General features: G+C 44.7%; 2 protein-coding genes across 4 annotated transcripts in view; both read right to left on the minus strand.

Annotated features, from left to right (window-relative positions):
• LOC117414079 (synaptotagmin-like protein 1) overlaps positions 1-1,910 on the minus strand; it is a 35,148-nt gene extending 33,238 nt beyond the window's left edge. Inside the window, exon 1 of one of the 3 annotated variants that reach the window (XM_058997702.1) lies at positions 1,769-1,910. Coding sequence is in view for 1 of the 3 variants with exons in the window: in XM_058997701.1 (XP_058853684.1) it covers positions 1,427-1,484 (58 nt within the window). In the remaining 2 variants the exon portion in view is untranslated. Of the gene's footprint in view, positions 1-1,426; positions 1,576-1,768 lie in introns of those variants that run through there. The other 2 variants (XM_058997703.1, XM_058997701.1) reach the window with 2 other exon arrangements.
• A 4,001-nt stretch (positions 1,911-5,911) lies between these two features.
• LOC117413479 (proton-coupled zinc antiporter SLC30A2-like) lies at positions 5,912-18,926 on the minus strand. Its single transcript, XM_058997704.1, has 8 exons — positions 18,610-18,926; positions 15,793-15,998; positions 15,023-15,169; positions 12,591-12,744; positions 12,086-12,278; positions 7,998-8,103; positions 6,954-7,088; positions 5,912-6,329 (listed from the first exon to the last, which is right to left on the minus strand). Exons 1-8 carry the CDS (start codon positions 18,675-18,677, stop codon positions 6,184-6,186), a joined length of 1,155 nt encoding a protein of 384 aa, XP_058853687.1. The 5' UTR covers positions 18,678-18,926; the 3' UTR covers positions 5,912-6,183.
• Between the last annotated feature and the right edge of the window lie 999 nt (positions 18,927-19,925).

A 19,925-nucleotide genomic window follows, 5' to 3' on the forward strand; every position in this document is an offset into this window, starting at 1 on the left:
TGTATCCTGTGTTCTGAATGGCATCTAGGAATATATGGTATCAAAAGATTATTTAAATACAATGGGGGCAAGGCCATTTAATGCCTTATAAGTTAAAAGCAACACCTTAAAATCTATCCTGAATGGGACTGGAAGCCAGTGCAGAGATGCTAGCATAGCAGTAATGTGATCTCGTCTCTTAGTCCCAGTTAAAATTCTAGCTGCAGCATTTTGTATAAGTTGCAGCTGAGATATAACATGACTATGAGTACCAGAGAATAGAGCATAACCAATTCTAGAAGATACAAAAGCATGCATCAGTCTCTCAGTATCTGAGTGGGTAAGCATACTTCTCAATCTGGTGATATTGCTTAGATGATAAAAATACATTTTAGTAATATTCCTGATGTGTGTCTCAAAAGAAAGATTTGGGTTGAAGATCACACCCAGATTTCTCATTTCATCTGCAAGTTCATAAGAGAAGCCACCAAGGAGTAAATCAGGCATATAACTTTGTTGCTTCTGAGATCCCAGAATCTGCTTCTGTTGTATCTGAGTTTAGCATTAAAAGGTTTTCAAACGTCCATTTTAGCAAGACAGATACTCAAAATATTTAACAAATTGCAACCTGTTCAAGAGATAGGTATACCACTGAACCTGCTCTGACCCCTGGATCATTTCACAGACAGCCCCAGCTCTTACACCAGTTCAACATTCCCCAAGACCCTGCCAGAACTTCCCCAAGACAGCCTGCATTCTTTCACTGGGCTACCTGGCCCAGCATTTGTTTTTAGTTTGTTTCTGGACATGGGATGAATAAACTACTTTAGGTATCAATATCTCTGTCAATATATAAAGCAGACAAATGGTTTTAAGAAGTTGGGATCCGAGACTCTTAAAAACAGAAAATCTCCTTCCACCTACTGGATTTAGAGAGGTGCCCAATAACTGGAATGAAGGGTTTGTTTTTGGTTTTTCCAATTTATTTCTGATTAGCTACTATGAGTGTTAATTAATCAGCAGGTACATTGCACACAGGAAATCTTTAAATTGAGTGAACAGAGCAGTTGCATGTTAATTTATAAATGCTACACAAAACGTTATAGATAATTACCAGATTATAATAGTACGGTATTATAGAACAAGTTATAACCTGCAAAAACGCTTTCAAAGAATATCTAAATGCCTTCGTTAATACTTGCTTTGCTGGGACACGTTTTTCAGTGAGGGGTAGCAGGATCCCACAACCCCACTAGAGCAACACACACGCACACGCACACGCACACGCACACGCACACACCACTCTCCCGAATACAAAAACGTCCTTCAGGGAAACATAACTCCAAGAAATACAAGGTGATCTACGATCCACGGCAGTCACGCTTTTTTTCACTTTACCGTATGTTGCAATGACAGCATGCATGTTATTGCACAGAAAGCTACTTACACAACACCAACAGTGGTTTCCAAATGCGGTTATTTAGACAAACGGCCGTTGTTTGCATACTGCATTTCCTGATCGTGCAGGGCCATGCAGAGTTGTATATTACCTCCCCTTTATTAGACAGGCGTGGGATTACAATGCACTAGTATTCCAAAACAGGCACAAACTATAATCTAGAGGAGTCTGGCTACTGCACTCGCTTTTAAAGGCTATACGGCAGGTGTGTCTATAATGGTTACGACGTTTGCACCTGCTGCTGGTGGTGGCATTCATAACCACAATGCAAAAGTTGAAAACTGTTGGTCGTGGTAGTGCGGCACAGCAGGGTATCTGATGCCCTCCTACCTCTCGTCTGTGTCGGTCTCACTAACGTGCCCTTCTTGGATGGGAAGTCCGGTGGCAGGTAAGCCGCGTCCCAGTTACAACAGCAGGCAGCGCTCTACGAAGCCGTCCGTATGAGTATGAGAGACACAGTCAGATAGACAGTACCTCCGCACGGAGCCGCCCACCTGCACTCTGTGTGCTGGCAGTAAAACACGAAGCGGAGCTCGGAGGATATACGGGTGGATTTTAAAAACATTTTACTTACTTTGTTCTTTTCAAAAGGAGAAAAGTTACAAAATTGTAAACAAACAAAGCACGTATTTAATGAAAGTATTTTAAGAAAGCTAGGTTGCTTATTTGTCATTTCAGTGTGATAAACTGTTAACCTTTTTGAGTCCAGTACTTTTTTGAGAGGTGCCATATCCCATGCAATGCTCTTAATGGCTGGAAAGACTGCACTGGGTAGGGTTAATCCTTCTGACAAGAATTATTTCTCAACGTTTATTTTACTTTTTCTACTTTTATACTGGAATGAATCATTAATTATCCGTTTCAGGTTGATAAATATTATGCTGGTTGTTTTTAGTTTTACCCTGCCCCTATGGAGAGTTGGTAAAAGTTTAAAACCTCTTTAGAATTCCTATATTCATTCAAAGGGTAACATTCATAATACTACCATAGCATTGACAACCCATTAAAATCTTGTGTCTTGATCTAACCTGCGCTCAACGTACGCTGCTGACACTGCAGTGCTGCGCTGTAGGAATAAAAAACGTGATTGTTTAGTGTCCTTGGAAAGTATATTGAAATCCCGGGACGCACTCCTCAAAACCGGACGATCCACGGAAAACAGGGACAGGTGGCAACCCTACATGAGACACGTGGGTGGAACCACAGTAAATAACACTAAGCATGTATGAACACAATATTGCTGAATGAAAAACGGTATTTTTGAGAACCTGACCTTTCAAAGTGGTTGTACAAACAGGTTACTGCCTAAATATTGACAAACTGGGATACTGACTCTCAAACCGCAATCCTAGCTGGAATTATAAAACATTATAGACAGGATTCATCAACAAACGTCTAAAAAAAAAACAAAACTTTGCAACATTTTTAAAGAGCTTTCGTTTCAGGTTTCCAACGATGATGGCCCGTCTGGAACCCTGGTGCACCAGCACTGGTGTATGCTGGTCACAGCTGGGGCTCTGCTGGTTTTTAGATGGTCGTTCTGGTTCAAGAGACTGGTTCAGCTGGTCCAAGAAAAACATCAAAGTCATCTGTTTGTTGTTGACACTGCAAAACAAATCGATTTGCTGTAAACCGTGTCTGAGATTTTTTTTACCCGCTGGGTGCCCAGTAAGAAGACAGTAACTATAGTTTACTGCAACTCCCTCCTGGCTGGCCTCCCTGCGTCCGCCACCCGTCCGCTCCAGCTCATCCAGAACTCTGCTGCCCGCCTAGTGTTCTCTCTGCCTCGCTTCGCCCACGCTACTCCACTACTCCGCTCGCTCCACTGGCTCCCGATCACCGCTCGCATCCAGTTCAAGACTCTTGTACTAGCCTACAGATGCCTTGACCAGTCTGCACCCAGCTACCTCCAGACCCACATCTCTCCCTACACCCCCACTCGACCTCTCCGCTCCGCCTGCACTAGAAGACTAGCTCTACCACCGCTACGCTCCCCTGCCTCCAAAGCCCGCTCCTTCTCCACCCTTGCTCCGCAGTGGTGGAATGACCTTCCTACAGATGTCAGGACTGCCCAGTCCCTGACCACATTCCGGCGCCTCCTTAAGACTCACCTCTTCAAAGAGCACCTGTAGAACTCCTCTGTTTGTATCCTGGGACACTATCACCCTTCATGTAAATGTGCTTTATTTTGCTCTTATCAGCCCCTATTTTACTGCATTTAATCCTGTACTTCAGAATACTGTAATCTGCCAAGTTTTTAACCTGTAGTACTTTGTATTTAATCACATCCTGATGTAACTATCACTATTACCTGCTGTATTATTGAATTGTGGTTTGTCAAACTTGTACTTTACTTGAACAAAAGTTATTGTATTTCCTGCTCTTATTGTATTACTTGTATTGTAACGCTTGAAATGTTTTTGCTTACGATTGTAAGTCGCCCTGGATAAGGGCGTCTGCTAAGAAATAAATAATAATAATAGTTTCCAATTCCACCTTGGCAGTCTACTAGTGAACCTGAAAGCAAGCTTCATGATGCTTTTCAACATGGGGCGTTGTTTATGAATCACCCTGATCAGCCAGCATTTCAACAGTACGTTACACCAATCCTGAGTAGAACACATCAACACTGATCCGAGCAGTAGGCTAGTGCTCTGACCTCTGTCTGCATGTCAGCATCCTCCCCACCTGGGAGTCTGATCTCAGCCACTCAGTTGGGCCGGGTCAGTATTTCGAGGGGGGACCACCGTCAGGGGATGCAGAGACAGAAGTTAACAAATGCCCCAGTATGGCTGAAATGTTTGTCTGCTAGGCTTTGATCAGCCTATAACCCTGATAAGCCACAGCTGGATTTAAAGCATTTTACAGCACAAGTTTTTCAGCCAGCTGTGGCTTATTACAACCCGACAAAGAACAGTTTATTGCTTGTGCTGCTATTAAGCTCTGCTTTGCACAGGTCATATTCAGCTGTGTGTATTCTCTGCCTGAGCCACGGGGTACCGTTCAGACTCAATTCTGTTTCTAGGACTCCTTTGTGCCTCCCTGTCCTTGGCACGCTGTTTCAATGCATGCTATCTGCACACTGAACCTTGATAACGCCGGGATGGGCTTCATCACCTGTACTGAAGATCTGTGAGTCACTGCAGGCCTTGAGCTGGCTTAAACACAAAGGGACGTGCACTGTACAGAGCGGAACACACCTGCCATAGCACTGTCAACAAGTTAGAGCACTGTACAGAGTGGAACACACCTGCCACAGCACTGTCAACAAGGTGGAGAGCAACCATGGGTAGAGTCTATGTGGCTGTGAGTCTGCAAGGTATTTCAATTCGTCTGGAGGGATATACAGTATGACCAGGCCTCTGTGATCACCCCTATTCCTTCAAGCATGTTCTGTGTTTCCCCATCAGTGATGCAGTCCTGACTATGGAAGCACCTGCCAATCAAGCGCTGAATTTTAGCCCTCCTCCAAATTGTGTCAGATCTGTCCCAATTGAAACTGACCACAGGGAGATGCAGCTTTTATATTTCACAGAACACATGTCGGGGATTCTCTTTGCAAATCAAGCATTTATTTGTGGAACCGCACATTCACGTAAAAGTGTGTGCTGCCTATTGCAGATGATTTGTGTATGTGTGTGTGTTTAGATTGAGAATAATCCATTGCTATCAATCATGCTGCTCCTAAACCTGCTCTCAGTAAATCAGATATATTACAGCCTGAATTCAATCTGTACCTCTTTATACCTGCTTCAATAGATCCAGGTAACCATGGAGGGAAAACAGTTGATCTGAATTAGTTCGGAACATGGGCCCCCCGCTGGTTGGAAGGGGATCATTTTATAAACACACTTTGATTCATCTTTCATGCTGTAACACAGCACTGGGTTGCATCAGCCTCATGATATGCAAGCTGGGTGAAAAAAATTCAACTGCATTCAGCACACACTGATAATCATACCAGGATGAGCTTAAAATACAAGAGCAGACACCAGTCTGCACGCTCCATGAGAGCACAGAGCCAGATGCAGGATAAACATGAGGTGGAGACTCTCTCTATCTGAAACACAGGGAGGAGGTGAACTTACACTGCAGGATGGGCTTCAGCCGAGGCAATGCGAGATTAGAGTCTGGAAAACAGAAAGATCAACAAGGCAGGACGTCTCCAAGTAACCCAGATTGTGAAAGTGTTATTAACCTGTGTAAAGAATGCCCCTTTAAATCGCAACTGGCTATAGAGAGACTGTCTCCATATTGTGATACTATCAATTGTCTATGCTAAAGATGGTCCTTAGAAACTGGACAAGCAGTTCTCTAGCTGTATATGAAACTCTGTAAGTGTGACCTTTGCATGTAAGCCTGCTTCTGCTTTAGCCCCTGGATACCATCCTCAGCTAACATCAAAACAGAAGATTATCACAGAGGCGCACACACACAGCGCAGTAATTAGGAATAATATTTTAAACACAAAACAAGAGTCCGATTTTTTTAATTAATGTTTTATATTAAAAAAAGAATTTGCAAATCCCCACTTGGATAACAAAAATAAAATAAAAAAAAATATACAAAACAGCCATTTGACCAAACTGGCCAAACACTGCACACTGCGATGGTCAGGTTCATACCTAAAGGCTAACGAATGGTATGTTACGAGGAGTCCTATCAGTAAGAACGGCACGGCAGGCTTGCAGAGGCGACTCCCTCAGCGATGAGGGTCCTGGGGTGGGCTGCAGGGGGCCCCTTTCTCAGTCGCGGGGGTCCTGACACTCCTGGCAGTCCTGCATGTCCTCGGAGTAGTTCTCGATCTGGATGGTGGTCGTGTGGAAGTCAAACTTGCTCTGCAGCACCTCATTGGCCTCCTTCAGCACTGCCTGCCCGTCCACGCCCTCCTCTGAAAACAAGACCGAGACAGGGGGGTGAGCCCCATAATACACAGAGAGAGGGGTGAGCCCCATAATACACAGAGAGAGAGAGAGAGAGAGAGAGAGGGGAGAGCCCCATAATACTGAGAGAGAGAGGGGAGAGCCCCATAATACTGAGAGAGAGAGAGAGAGAGGGGTGAGCCCCATAAGACAGAGAGCAAGAGAGAGAGAGAGAGAGAGAGAGAGAGAAAGAGAAAGGGGGGGGGGGGTGAGTCCCAAAATACACAGAGAGAGAGAGGGGGGTGAGCCCCAAAATACACAGAGAGAGAGAGGTGGGTGGGCCCCATAATACACAGAGAGAGAGAGAGAGAGGGGAGAGCCCCATAATACTGAGAGAGAGAGAGAGAGAGAGAGGGGGGGGGAGAGAGAGAGAGAGAGAGAGAGAAAGGGGGGGTGAGCCCCATACTACACATAGAGAGGGGTGAGCCCCATAATAGACAGAGAGCAAGAGAGAGAGAGAGAGAGAGAGACAGGTGTGCCCCTAATATACAGAGAGAGGGACCCTTATTGAGTTTCTTCTATCCTGGTTTACAGCTGGTGTGTGTGCGCAATGGGCACACGTCGAGTGGAAGTGGAAGCAGAAGCAGACTCACTGATGGCGATGTGCACAGACAGCACGGCCTGGTTGATGGTCAGAGCCCAGATGTGCAGGCTGTGCAGGGCTCTCACCCCCCGGAGACACAGCAGAGTCTCCTTCACATCGCTGAACTGCATCCCCTTTGGAGTCCCTGGAGAGAGAGGCAGGGAGACAAGCATGTCAGACACACTCCACATCCTGTCGAGACTGCAACGTGGACAGGTCCTGTACACACCGTGTGCACATGTGAAAATGGTAATGCTGCAAACAGACAGACAGCCTCCGTACTCCAATAACCTGTGCTAATGAACGTCCTTAGCAAATCGCATCACATTTGAGCAGGTGTGCAGTCTCCATATATATAACTAGATTCTAACACTACCAGTGACCTGTGCTAAAGAATGTCCGTACCAAGTTCCATCACAATTGGACAAGCATATCTCTAACAGTGGTCAGTGACCCGAGTTAACACAGGGGCGCGTGTGGCCCTCAAACACCCTCGGGGACCACTAGCCCCACTTACGACACAGCTTGGCTATGGGAAGCTGAATTCTTGGATTTTCAGAATACATTCACTGTTTCAGATAAGATGTATAATCATCACAATGCTGTTAATAAACAGTTGTTCTGACCTTATTTGCCCATTTGTTTCTTTTAAACAAATGAAGCCTTAATTAAGCTTCCCTGTGGAGTGGGCTTATATATGAGGGCCCAGGTTGTGCCCCCCTGGAGGAAGATACTGTATATTGCATCGCAGTTTCACCCACTCCAGGTCTTACTACAAGCTTGATTAGCCACAGTGTACTGGTAACAAACCCAGGTGTGTGTTATTAAACTCTTATTAAAACCAGGAATTAATCAAACTGCTATGCAATGGGAGCCTTATTTCCATCCCTGCCTCCTGAAATCTCCTGAAGCACAGACTTTAGCCCTGTCTCAGACTGAGCCCCTGTGCTGGAGCCCTGTCTCTGGGGGAGACTCTGAGCACCTGTGCTGGAGCCCTGTCTCTGGGGGAGACTCTGAGCACCTGTGCTGGAGCCCTGTCTAAGAGGAGACCCACCCTCCATGAGGACCCTCAGGACATCTCTCAGGATGGTGATGGTGGTGGCCAGGACCAGCAGAGAGAAGAGGAAGGTGCAGATCGGGTCGATGATCTTGTACTCTGGCTGGGAGGAGAGAGAGAGAGAGAGATTTGTCATCCCAGTTTGCTAGGTAGCGCTGTGCTCTGGACTGACCCATTCCCCTCCACCTCCAAGACAAGACCCAGGGTGGTGTAGATCAATCCCACAGTTCAAGTTCTGTCACAGAGGATCCCAGATCAGATTCTATAAAGAGACTGAAATCTTATATATCTGAGATCGAGACAGTTGCCATTTATTTATTTATATATATATACACAGTACTGTGCAAAAGTTTTAGGCAGGTGTGAAAAAATGCCGTAAAGTAAGAATGCTTTCAAAAATAGACATGTTAATAGATTATATTTATCAATTAACTAAATGCAAAGTGAGTGAACAGAAGAAAAATCTACATCAAATCAATATTTGGTGTGACCACCCTTTGCCTTCAAAACAGCATCAATTCTTCTAGGTACACTTGCACACAGTTTTTGAAGGAACTCGGCAGGTAGGTTGGCCCAAACATCTTGGAGAACTAACCACAGTTCTTCTGTGGATTTAGGCAGTCTCAGTTGCTTCTCTCTCTTCATGTAATCCCAGACAGACTCGATGATGTTGAGATCAGGGCTCTGTGGGGGCCATACCATCACTTCCAGGACTCCTTGTTCTTCTTTACGCGGAAGATAGTTCTTAATGACTTTCGCTGTACGTTTGGGGTCGTTGTCATGCTGCAGAATAAATATGGGGCCAATCAGATGCCTCCCTGATGGTATTGCATGATGGATAAGTATCTGCCTGTACTTCTCAGCATTGAGGAGACCATTAATTCTGACCAAATCCCCAACTCCATTTGCAGAAATGCAGCCCCAAACTTGCAAGGAACCTCCACCATGCTTCACTGTTGCCTGCAGACACTCATTCGTGTACCGCTCTCCAGCCCTTCGGCGAACAAACTGCCTTCTGCTACAGCCAAATATTTCAAATTTTGACTCATCAGTCCAGAGCACCTGCTGCCATTTTTCTGCACCCCAGTTCCTGTGTTTTCATGCATAGTTGAGTCGCTTGGCCTTGTTTCCACGTCGGAGGTATGGCTTTTTGGCCGCAAGTCTTCCATGAAGGCCACTTCTGACCAGACTTCTCCGGACAGTAGATGGGTGTACCAGGGTCCCACTGTTTTCTGCCAATTCTGAGCTGATGGCACTGCTGGACATCTTCCGATTGCGAAGGGAAGTAAGCATGATGTGTCTTTCATCTGCTGCAGTAAGTTTCCTTGGCCGACCACTGCGTCTACGGTCCTCAACGTTGCCCGTTTCTTTGTGCTTCTTCAAAAGAGCTTGGACAGCACATCTGGAAACCCCTGTCTGCCTTGAAATTTCTGCCTGGGAGAGACCTTGCTGATGCAGTATAACTACCTTGTGTCTTGTTGCTGTGCTCAGTCTTGCCATGGTGTATGACTTTTGACAGTAAACTGTCTTCAGCAACCTCACCTTGTTAGCTGAGTTTGGCTGTTCCTCACCCAGTTTTATTCCTCCTACACAGCTGTTTCAGTTAATGATTGTGTTTCAACCTACATATTGAATTGATGATCATTAGCACCTGTTTGGTATAATTGTTTAATCATACACCTGACTATATGCCTACAAAATCCCTGACTTTGTGCAAGTGTACCTAGAAGAATTGATGCTGTTTTGAAGGCAAAGGGTGGTCACACCAAATATGGATTTGATTTAGATTTTTCTTCTGTTCACTCACTTTGCATTTAGTTAATTGATAAATATAATCTATTAACATGTCTATTTTTGAAAGCATTCTTACTTTACAGCATTTTTTCACACCTGCCTAAAACTTTTGCACAGTACTGTGTAATTATATATATATATATATATATATATATATATATATATATATATATATATATATATATATATATATATATATATATTTTAATTATATATATATATACAGTGCCTTGCGAAAGTATTCGGCCCCCTTGAACTTTGCGACCTTTTGCCACATTTCAGGCTTCAAACATAAAGATATGAAACTGTAATTTTTTGTGAAGAATCAACAACAAGTGGGACACAATCATGGAGTGGAACGAAATTTATTGGATATTTCAAACTTTTTTAACAAATAAAAAACTGAAAAATTGGGCGTGCAAAATTATTCAGCCCCCTTAAGTTAATACTTTGTAGCGCCACCTTTTGCTGCGATTACAGCTGTAAGTAGCTTGGGATATGTCTCTATCAGTTTTGCACATCGAGAGACTGAAATTTTTGCCCATTCCTCCTTGCAAAACAGCTCGAGCTCAGTGAGGTTGGATGGAGAGCATTTGTGAACAGCAGTTTTCAGTTCTTTCCACAGATTCTCGATTGGATTCAGGTCTGGACTTTGACTTGGCCATTCTAACACCTGGGTATGTTTATTTGTGAACCATTCCATTGTAGATTTTGCTTTATGTTTTGGATCATTGTCTTGTTGGAAGACAAATCTCCGTCCCAGTCTCAGGTCTTTTGCAGACTCCATCAGGTTTTCTTCCAGAATGGTCCTGTATTTGGCTCCATCCATCTTCCCATCAATTTTAACCATCTTCCCTGTCCCTGCTGAAGAAAAGCAGGCCCAAACCATGATGCTGCCACCACCATGTTTGACAGTGGGGATGGTGTGTTCAGGGTGATGAGCTGTGTTGCTTTTACGCCAAACATAACGTTTTGCATTGTTGCCAAAAAGTTCGATTTTGGTTTCATCTGACCAGAGCACCTTCTTCCACATGTTTGGTGTGTCTCCCAGGTGGCTTGTGGCAAACTGTAAACAACACTTTTTATGGATATCTTTAAGAAATGGCTTTCTTCTTGCCACTCTTCCATAAAGGCCAGATTTGTGCAGTATACGACTGATTGTTGTCCTATGGACAGAGTCTCCCACCTCAGCTGTAGATCTCTGCAGTTCATCCAGAGTGATCATGGGCCTCTTGGCTGCATCTCTGATCAGTCTTCTCCTTGTATGAGCTGAAAGTTTAGAGGGACGGCCAGGTCTTGGTAGATTTGCAGTGGTCTGATACTCCTTCCATTTCAATATTATCGCTTGCACAGTGCTCCTTGGGATGTTTAAAGCTTGGGAAATCTTTTTGTATCCAAATCCGGCTTTAAACTTCTCCACAACAGTATCTCGGACCTGCCTGGTGTGTTCCTTGTTCTTCATGATGCTCTCTGCGCTTTAAACGGACCTCTGAGACTATCACAGTGCAGGTGCATTTATACGGAGACTTGATTACACACAGGTGGATTCTATTTATCATCATTAGTCATTTAGGTCAACATTGGATCATTCAGAGATCCTCACTGAACTTCTGGAGAGAGTTTGCTGCACTGAAAGTAAAGGGGCTGAATAATTTTGCACGCCCAATTTTTCAGTTTTTTATTTGTTAAAAAAGTTTGAAATATCCAATAAATTTCGTTCCACTTCATGATTGTGTCTCACTTGTTGTTGATTCTTCACAAAAAATTACAGTTTCATATCTTTATGTTTGAAGCCTGAAATGTGGCAAAAGGTCGCAAAGTTCAAGGGGGCCGAATACTTTCGCAAGGCACTGTATATATATTTTGATCAAGATTAGATTGCACACTTTATTATTGATCTCGAGTTAACAGACTGTAAACCTTTTTACTATTTGAGATTGTAGGTTTGTGCAATTTACAACATTAAACCCCAGATCAGCTGATGGGGGAATAATCTTTTTTCTGCAGAGGATATTCTGAACCAATCTGCACAGCTGAAGCTTATAACTTCTGGATGTGCTGCCAATGAACCAGCCAATCAGCTGCGCAGATCTGCTCAGAATATCCTATAAATGAAAAAAAACAAACCCTGTATCCCTTCGCGATTGGCAATCGCATTGGACTGGCTAATGTCAGGTAAGGCATTCCAAGACTGATGCTAGTCAGGGTCTGTGAATCCAGCCGTACGAGAGCGAGAGAAATCACATGACGAGACCGATGCCTCCCCCACTCCCTGTCTCTGACAGCGTTACCTTGAAGTAAATGACATAGGCAGCGATCAGCACGCCCACGCTCTGCAGCAGGTCCCCGATCACGTGGACGAAGGCGGCCCGCACGCTGGGGTTCTGCTGGGGGCTGGCAGAGGCGTTGTGGGAGTGAGACGCACTGTGAGGCCCGTGGCTGTGCCCGTGAAGGTGACTGGACTGGTGGAGTGTGATCCCCATTCTACAGCACAGAGAGAGAGAGACAGGGAGGCAGGTTAGAAATCACCAGGGCACTGATCGGCAGAGCTGGAGAAAACAGATCAGTCTGGACAATCTGGGAACTGAACACCCTTCCTTACTCCATTCACATCATTGCAATAAGCAAGCATGTCTACATTTCTAGAAGTATCCGAGCATGAAAAGCAAAAAAAAAAGTTATTATATTCTTCTATGAAGTGAATTTGGAGGTAAGCATTCCACAGTCTAAAACAAAAGTCTCTACAAGTATTCTCGTCAATTAGAATTCAGAATCGCAGTCTGTGGAGGTCCCTACACGATGTTGACAGCGACGGCACAGCCCGATGTGATGAGCATCACCCTGCCGTCGATCTCATACTGCTCTGTGAGGATCCTCTGCACTGCCAGGTACACCAGGACCCCGGTCACCACCCAGATAGACAGCACAGACACCAGCGCGCCCAGGATCTCTGCAAACACACAGCACAGCCAGGGAGAGAGTGAGAACACTCTCAGAAACACAACTGTCAGAAACACAAAGCAGAGGCAGATCCTGACCAAATACCGGCTCAGTGACCACAACCTGGCCATTGAAAAAGGCCGACAGAGGCAAACCTGGCTGGCCAGGGAGAACAGACACTGTGGTCACTGCGAGACAGGAGAGGTCGAGACAGAGAATCACTTCCTGACACACTGTGAAAAATATAAAAACATAAGGGACATTTTCTTCCCCAAATTCTGTGATTTAGTCCCAGAATTCCCAAAAATGTGTGATACCCAGAAGCTGTCAATCCTGCTGGGGGAAGACAAACACACAGCCAGACTGGCTGGTCAATACGTGGAGACCTGTCATAGCCTGAGGGACAGACCGTGAACACGTCACACTAGAGAGGGAAAAGAGAGAGGGAAGGAGGGAGGGATTCTGTTTAATATAGAGAGAGGGAGGGGGTATTCTGTTTACTTGAGGGAGGGGGGATTCTGTTTAATAGAGGGAGGGAGGGGGATTCTGTTTAATAGAGGGAGGGAGGGGGGATTCTGTTTAATATAGAGAGAGGGAGGGGGTATTCTGTTTAATTGAGGGAGGGGGGATTCTGTTTAATAGAGGGAGGGAGGGGGATTCTGTTTAATATAGAGAGAGGGAGGGGGTATTCTGTTTAATTGAGGGAGGGGGGATTCTGTTTAATAGAGGGAGGGAGGGGGATTCTGTTTAATATAGAGGGGGGAAGGGGGTACTGTTTGATATAGAGGGGAAGGGAGGGATTCTGTTTACTGTATTAATATAGAGGGAGGAGGGATACTGTTAGTATTAAAAAAAAAAAAAAAAATGTGTCTGTATATTTGAGTTGGTTATGCCATGTATGTGCTTTGGCAACACAATTCTTTTTATTGTCATGCCAATAAAGCCAATTTGAATTTGAGTGAGAACACACATCCCAGCCAGGGAGATAGACAACACACAGCCCAGCGAGGGAGAGAGTGAGAACACACAGCCCAGCGAGGGAGAGAGTGAGAACACACAGCCCAGCCAGGGAGAGAGTGAGAACACACAGCCCAGCCAGGGAGAGAGTGAGAACACACAGCCCAGCGAGGGAGAGAGTGAGAACACACAGCCCAGCGAGGGAGAGAGTGAGAACACACAGCCCAGCGAGGGAGAGAGTGACAACACACAGCCCAGCCAGGGAGAGAGTGAGAACACACAGCCCAGCCAGAGAGAGAGTGAGAACACACAGCCCAGCCAGGGAGAAAGTGACAACACACAGCCCAGCCAGAGAGAGAGACAGAACACACAGCCCAGCCAGGGAGAGAGTGAGAACACACAGCACAGCCAGGGAGAGAGACAGAACACACAGCCCAGCCAGGGAGAGAGACAAAACACACAGCCCTGCCAGGGACAGTCAGAACACACAGCGGGGAATACAAACTCACATCACAGTCACCTGCAACCACCGCGTGTGCATGTAAAAATAGACATGAAGAAGCTCCTAAGCAATGTTAAACTAAATCAGATAAGCAACATGTATATAGTAGGGATGTGTCAGATTCCCTTTATTTCCTAGATGTTTAAACTTGATGATAATCACTCAGATGACCAATAACAACAAGAACTCCAACAGAGTTTAAAATAAATAAAAATGATTAAAAAAATCAGACAACATTCATACTTGAATATTAAAAAATATAGTTACTGCTGTAGAAACAATCTATATATTACGTGCATATTTCTGATAATGATCACACGTCTCGACAGAATTGTAAATGTTTAACATTTGGAAACTGTTTAAGCTCTAAACTAATAACACACTTCAAGGTAAACGTTTTCGATTTCTTTTTTTAGCAATTAACAGCAAATCATTTTGTATCAGAGACAAGGGTATTAATACACTTCACATTCCCTTAGTCATATTTAATAATTTCTGCAACCAACTAAGACATCACATATCTGCTACGCAAGCACTCTCTCCTCCAACAAGTATTGGGACTGACAAGAGACTCGGGGTGGGGTATTACCCACTCAGACCCCTTGCTCACTAATGATCTTGATTAATTTTATTGATACAGTATCTATTCTCCTTTTCAACTATTTTGAGCAAGTTCTCAAGTGCAGTGGCACCCCCACAATTAATTTTCTCAGAATGCAGATCCAGTGGGTTTCTGTAATGGGAGGACTGGTGTGCTGTTCCATGCTATACCAGTAAAACAAACACCCAGTCTCCCAGGCTGCGCTCCCCCTGGCAGCGAGGTCCTTACCCGCGCGATGCCACCCGAAGCTCATGGTTTTGGTGGCGGGGCGTGATGCCATCCACAGTGAGAAGAGGCTGAGGAGCATGCTGGCGAAGTCTGTCAGTAAGTGTGCCGCGTCCGTCATGATGGCCAGGCTGTGGGCGAGGTACCCCCCTGCAGAGACCAGCAGCAACGTTCATCCTTCAAACTTATACATTTAACCAGGACAGAACTCTGGAGCTACACATCTCATTTACAAAGGAGTGCCAGCAAGAAATAACATCAGAAAAATCACTGGCAAAGAGAGACAAATCATTCAAAACAGGACAAAAACGCTTAATCATGAAAACAGCAATACAAAATAAAAGCATAAAAAAATTCAGCAATTCCAATGTTGACCCTGGTCAGTATTTGATGGCTGCTGAAGGGCTGGTTTTGAATCAGTGAGTTCAGTTCTAGGAAAAGGTGGAAAACATGTTTCCAGTGTTTTGGTATAGAGGCGATTCTTGTGTATTTCAGTGTATTTCTGCTATTGACACTGACTCAACACGACCATTTTCAATTGAAACTTCATTTTCAATATGTACCACGCTCCCCTTTCATAACGCTGCAGTCGGGCGCCGTGGTTACGAGGCCTTGCTGTTTGGGTTCCATCTTATAACAAGAATGAGAGTGCTGCTGGAGTGGCAATGCACCTGCCAGCAGCCCAGCGAGAGGCCACTACATATTTGTTCTAATTCCCCCTTCTCATCTGGAGCCTGACCCCGGGACCTCCTGCCCCTGCCCTGGTTCCTTACCCACCACCTCCCCGATCATGAAGACGAGACAGACAGCTGAGGCCACGTACAGCTGGAGGCGGGCCCTGCGCTTCCCCCGCTCCCCGCGGCTCGCTTCGCCAGCCTTCCCGTGACAGTGCTGCTGCTGAGGGGCTCCAGCCAGCTCCAGGGGGCTGAGGTCACACAGGAACCCGGGGAAGCGACGCGCCGCAGGCTGACTGCCCGGGCTGAGAGAGGGGAGAGAGAGAGAGCGGAGAGAGAGGGGAGAGAGAGAGAGAGGGAGGGACGGGAGAGAGAGAGGGAGGGGAGAGAGAGAGGGAGGGAGGGGAGAGAGAGAGGGGGGAGAGAGAGAGGGGGAGAGAGAGAGAGAGCGGAAGAGAGAGGGGAGAGAGAGGGAGAGGGAGGGGAGAGAGGGGAGAGAGAGGGAGGGAGGGGAGAGAGAGGGGGAGATGGGGAAAAGAGGGGAGACAGAGCGGGAGAGGGGGGAGAGGGAGAGAGAGAGGGAGGGGAGAGAGAGGGGGGAGAGAGGGAGGGAGACGGGGAGAGAGGGGAGAGAGGGAGGGAGGGAGGGAGGGAGAGAGAAAGGGAGGGGAGAGAGCGGGAGAGGGGGGAGATGGAGAGAGAGAGGGAGGGGGAGAGAGGGAGGGAGACGGGGAGAGAGGGGAGAGAGAGAGGGAGGAGAGAGAGGGGAGAAAGAGTGGGAGAGAGGGATAGAGAGGGAGAGGGGGAGAGAGGAAGAGATCCAGAATTTTAGAAGAATCACACAGGTTAATATTCACTCAAGCAGCTTTTTTGGCTTCAGTTTTAACAGTCTCATCCCTAAAAGGAAGAAAACATTCATTTTAATCACACTTTTTTATTGCAAATCTCATTCCTTTGGGGGTTGTGAAAGACGCTGTGCCACACAATCCTGATTCAGTTGCACACTATCTAAAATACAACTACTGGGTGAATGTTTGTTTAATTATAATAAACACTTCCATATTTTAGCCTTTTACACAACCTAGCTGAAATGGTTGGCTTAGCAGTTTGTTTACATTATCTAAGCCTATTCACCTGCCACTACTGTACATACCACAGCAGACAGGTATAGGTACTATTATCAACATGAGCAACAAGAAACAACACTGTAATACCACCCCCTCCACTTCACACTACACCAGCCCTGGTCCTGGGGAGCCACAATCCAGCAGCTTTTATAGGTACCCTACAATACCACCCCCTCCACTTCACACTATACCAGCCCTGGTCCTGGGGAGCCACAATCCAGCAGCTTTTATAGGTACCCTACAACACCACCCCCTCCACTTCACACTATACCAGCCCTGGTCCTGGGGAGCCACAATCCAGCAGCTTTTATAGGTACCCTACAATACCACCCCCTCCACTTCACACTATACCAGCCCTGGTCCTGGGGAGCCACAATCCAGCAGCTTTTATAGGTACCCTACAACACCACCCCCTCCACTTCACACTATACCAGCCATGGTCCTGGGGAGCCACAATCCAGCAGCCTTTATAGGTACCCTTAATTATCAACTTCTAAAGACTTGGAACAATTTCACTGCCTAGTTATGCAGTATTTTTGTTTTTTAATTTAAGTAGTAATTTGTTCAATTAAGTAATTTAGAGATAATTTGGAACAAAAAGCTGAACCCCCTGCAGCTCTCGGACCAGAGCTGACCACTCCTGATTTAATTTGTTTTGTTAAAGTACATGTTATTCCACATGTAACTAATACATTTTATATTGAATACAGACAGCTGCTGTTAACGATCACTAAAGTGTACTGCAGCGGGAGTTTGAAGCACAGCGCTTTCTCAAAACTAATATAGAAGTAACCTCAAGCACACATTTGTAAAATTGTTTTGCAAAGATAGCATACTTATTATTAGTAAACTGAATGCTTGCTTTCTTTCTCTTTGACTCTTCCTTTCTCTCCCCCTTTTCCTGACTGTTTTTCTCTCTTTTGTCTCTCCAAAATACAGTTAAAAACCCCTGGCAAACTGAAATGATGCTTTCTGTATTATACTATTATTTGAAAGGGGTCTGTTACTTATGTTATTTTGTAAGTCATTGTGTTTAATTTATTTACTTAGCAAAACCAATAAACAGAATTTTAAAAAATAATAATAATTAACACCGGGCAAAAACAAAACCGGATAAGCCCGGTAAAGATGTCACGTGAAAGTGTCTACATAAAAACTTGCGTCTTCTTGAAGAGCCCCTAGTGGCCATGTGAGGTTATAACCTATCAAATTCAATCAAACAAATTGAATCCCATGTTCGGCTCGTTCCCCACACGTATGCTGTGTTTGAAGACGGTCTTTATTTACTATATGTTTTAAGTCACGAAGAACAAGCTTTACTGTCTCTCGGTTTATACATTTCCTATATAGGAAGATGTATTCACAGTACTTTTCCTGTGCTATTCTAACTTGCCTAAGTACCGACTGTGACTACCGAGCATACTTTTTGAGAAAGAATTTAGTCTAACGTTTGTCACTGAATTTAATTTAGTATTTCTATTTAGTTATGGAAACAACACCACAAAGTACGGTTACGGACGCCTGATGTTTACCTTTATATTAACTTTGTGTTTTCAATATGCATACAGACAGTTTGTTTACTTAGGAGGAGGTGCTGTGCAAAAGACTCCCCATTTTTTTCAATATCCTCGTTTTAATCTTAATGTTTTGAAACCGCGAGAACAGAAAATGGTATATCTTTTCCTTAGAAAAAACTGAAGTGTACTATTAGTTACACAACACAGTACGCATGGCAAGGTATTGCGCAGCCTCTGTAAAACGGTTCATTCCATATTATTATTAAACTCACCTTCCATTCATTGTGTAGGTCTTTCGCGTCTCACTCAGAAGACTCGTCTTTTCATTGAAACCATCCATTTGATATTTTTTAACACGAATTTAAAAGAGCAGCTACAGGCTGTAAAGGTGTCGTCCAGCTCTTAACCCTTCCGCTTCAGTCTTATCTGAAGATCTTTTGTGAACCGAGTGCACTTTTTCTCCCGGCGTGAGAACCGACGGAAAAGGCAGTTTAATTGTGGTCGTGCGCAAACACCCTGAGCAAACCTGTCAGACTACAGTTTCTTTGTTAAGACCTCAATGACCGCCTTCAACCCACACCCCATGCTGATGCGTATTTAACATGTTTCAGTTTTACCCTATCCCGCTACCCCTGTTACTAATTTAAGAGTGTTGTGGGTATAAACTTATCTAAAATGTACTATAACATGCCAGCATCATTTAAGACATTTCAGAGAGCTACGTTCAGTAACTTTCAAAATGCTTTCAAAATGATCAAGCAAGTGCTATAAAACATGTTAATGTTTACGTTTTGTCTAAACTTAATTACGGTAAAATGTTTATAGATGTATTTAATATCCATCCTAAACAGTGTCATCTTATTGAAACGGGTAATTAATATGTAAACACACGTGGTAGATAACGCACCAACATCATATGGGGGAAACCACCACAGTCACGTCCCTATTGACAAAATTTCACTCCAGGGTCGTTTTGCAATCACTGCCCTCTCCCGTGATACCATCTCGTTGCAACATCAGATCTTACTAGTAAATTGTAGCAAACGACCTGGAAATTAAAAGAAAAGAAGAGAAAAAAAACGACACCGAAGCTAGAAGCTTTTATCAAAGGCCTGGGGTCAGTTTCCCACAGCACTGCTAGTCAGCATGCTGTCTTATTTTCACCTGTTTAAACACAATATATATTTTAAGATGGAACGATAAAGTTTAGTAGAAATCTTTTTTTAATGAACTGAATTGGATTTAGCAGGAGCAGGTGCTGGACAGAGTGAAGACTAGAGTTCATTCAAAGTGCGTTCTCATGCGGTCCGGAGATAGGTGTCATATAAATACTCTATTACAGGTAGGAACATGCTTTTTGTTGTTCTGTTTTCTACTGCTTTTTTGCATGCCATGTTAAAGTGAGTAAAGGGTATATCATCATATATAAAGATGAGGGTACACCCAACACCCAGCTGTACACAGCAATGTTAGGCAGGGTCCAGTGACACTATAAACCAGCAGATTGGAGCTCAGTGGTTTGGTATGCAGGGTCCAGGGACACTATAAACCAGCAGATTGGAGCTCAGTGGTTTGGTATGCAGGGTCC

Source organism: Acipenser ruthenus, chromosome 23 (assembly GCF_902713425.1).
Source record: "Acipenser ruthenus chromosome 23, fAciRut3.2 maternal haplotype, whole genome shotgun sequence".
NCBI classification, from domain to species: domain Eukaryota; kingdom Metazoa; phylum Chordata; class Actinopteri; order Acipenseriformes; family Acipenseridae; genus Acipenser; species Acipenser ruthenus.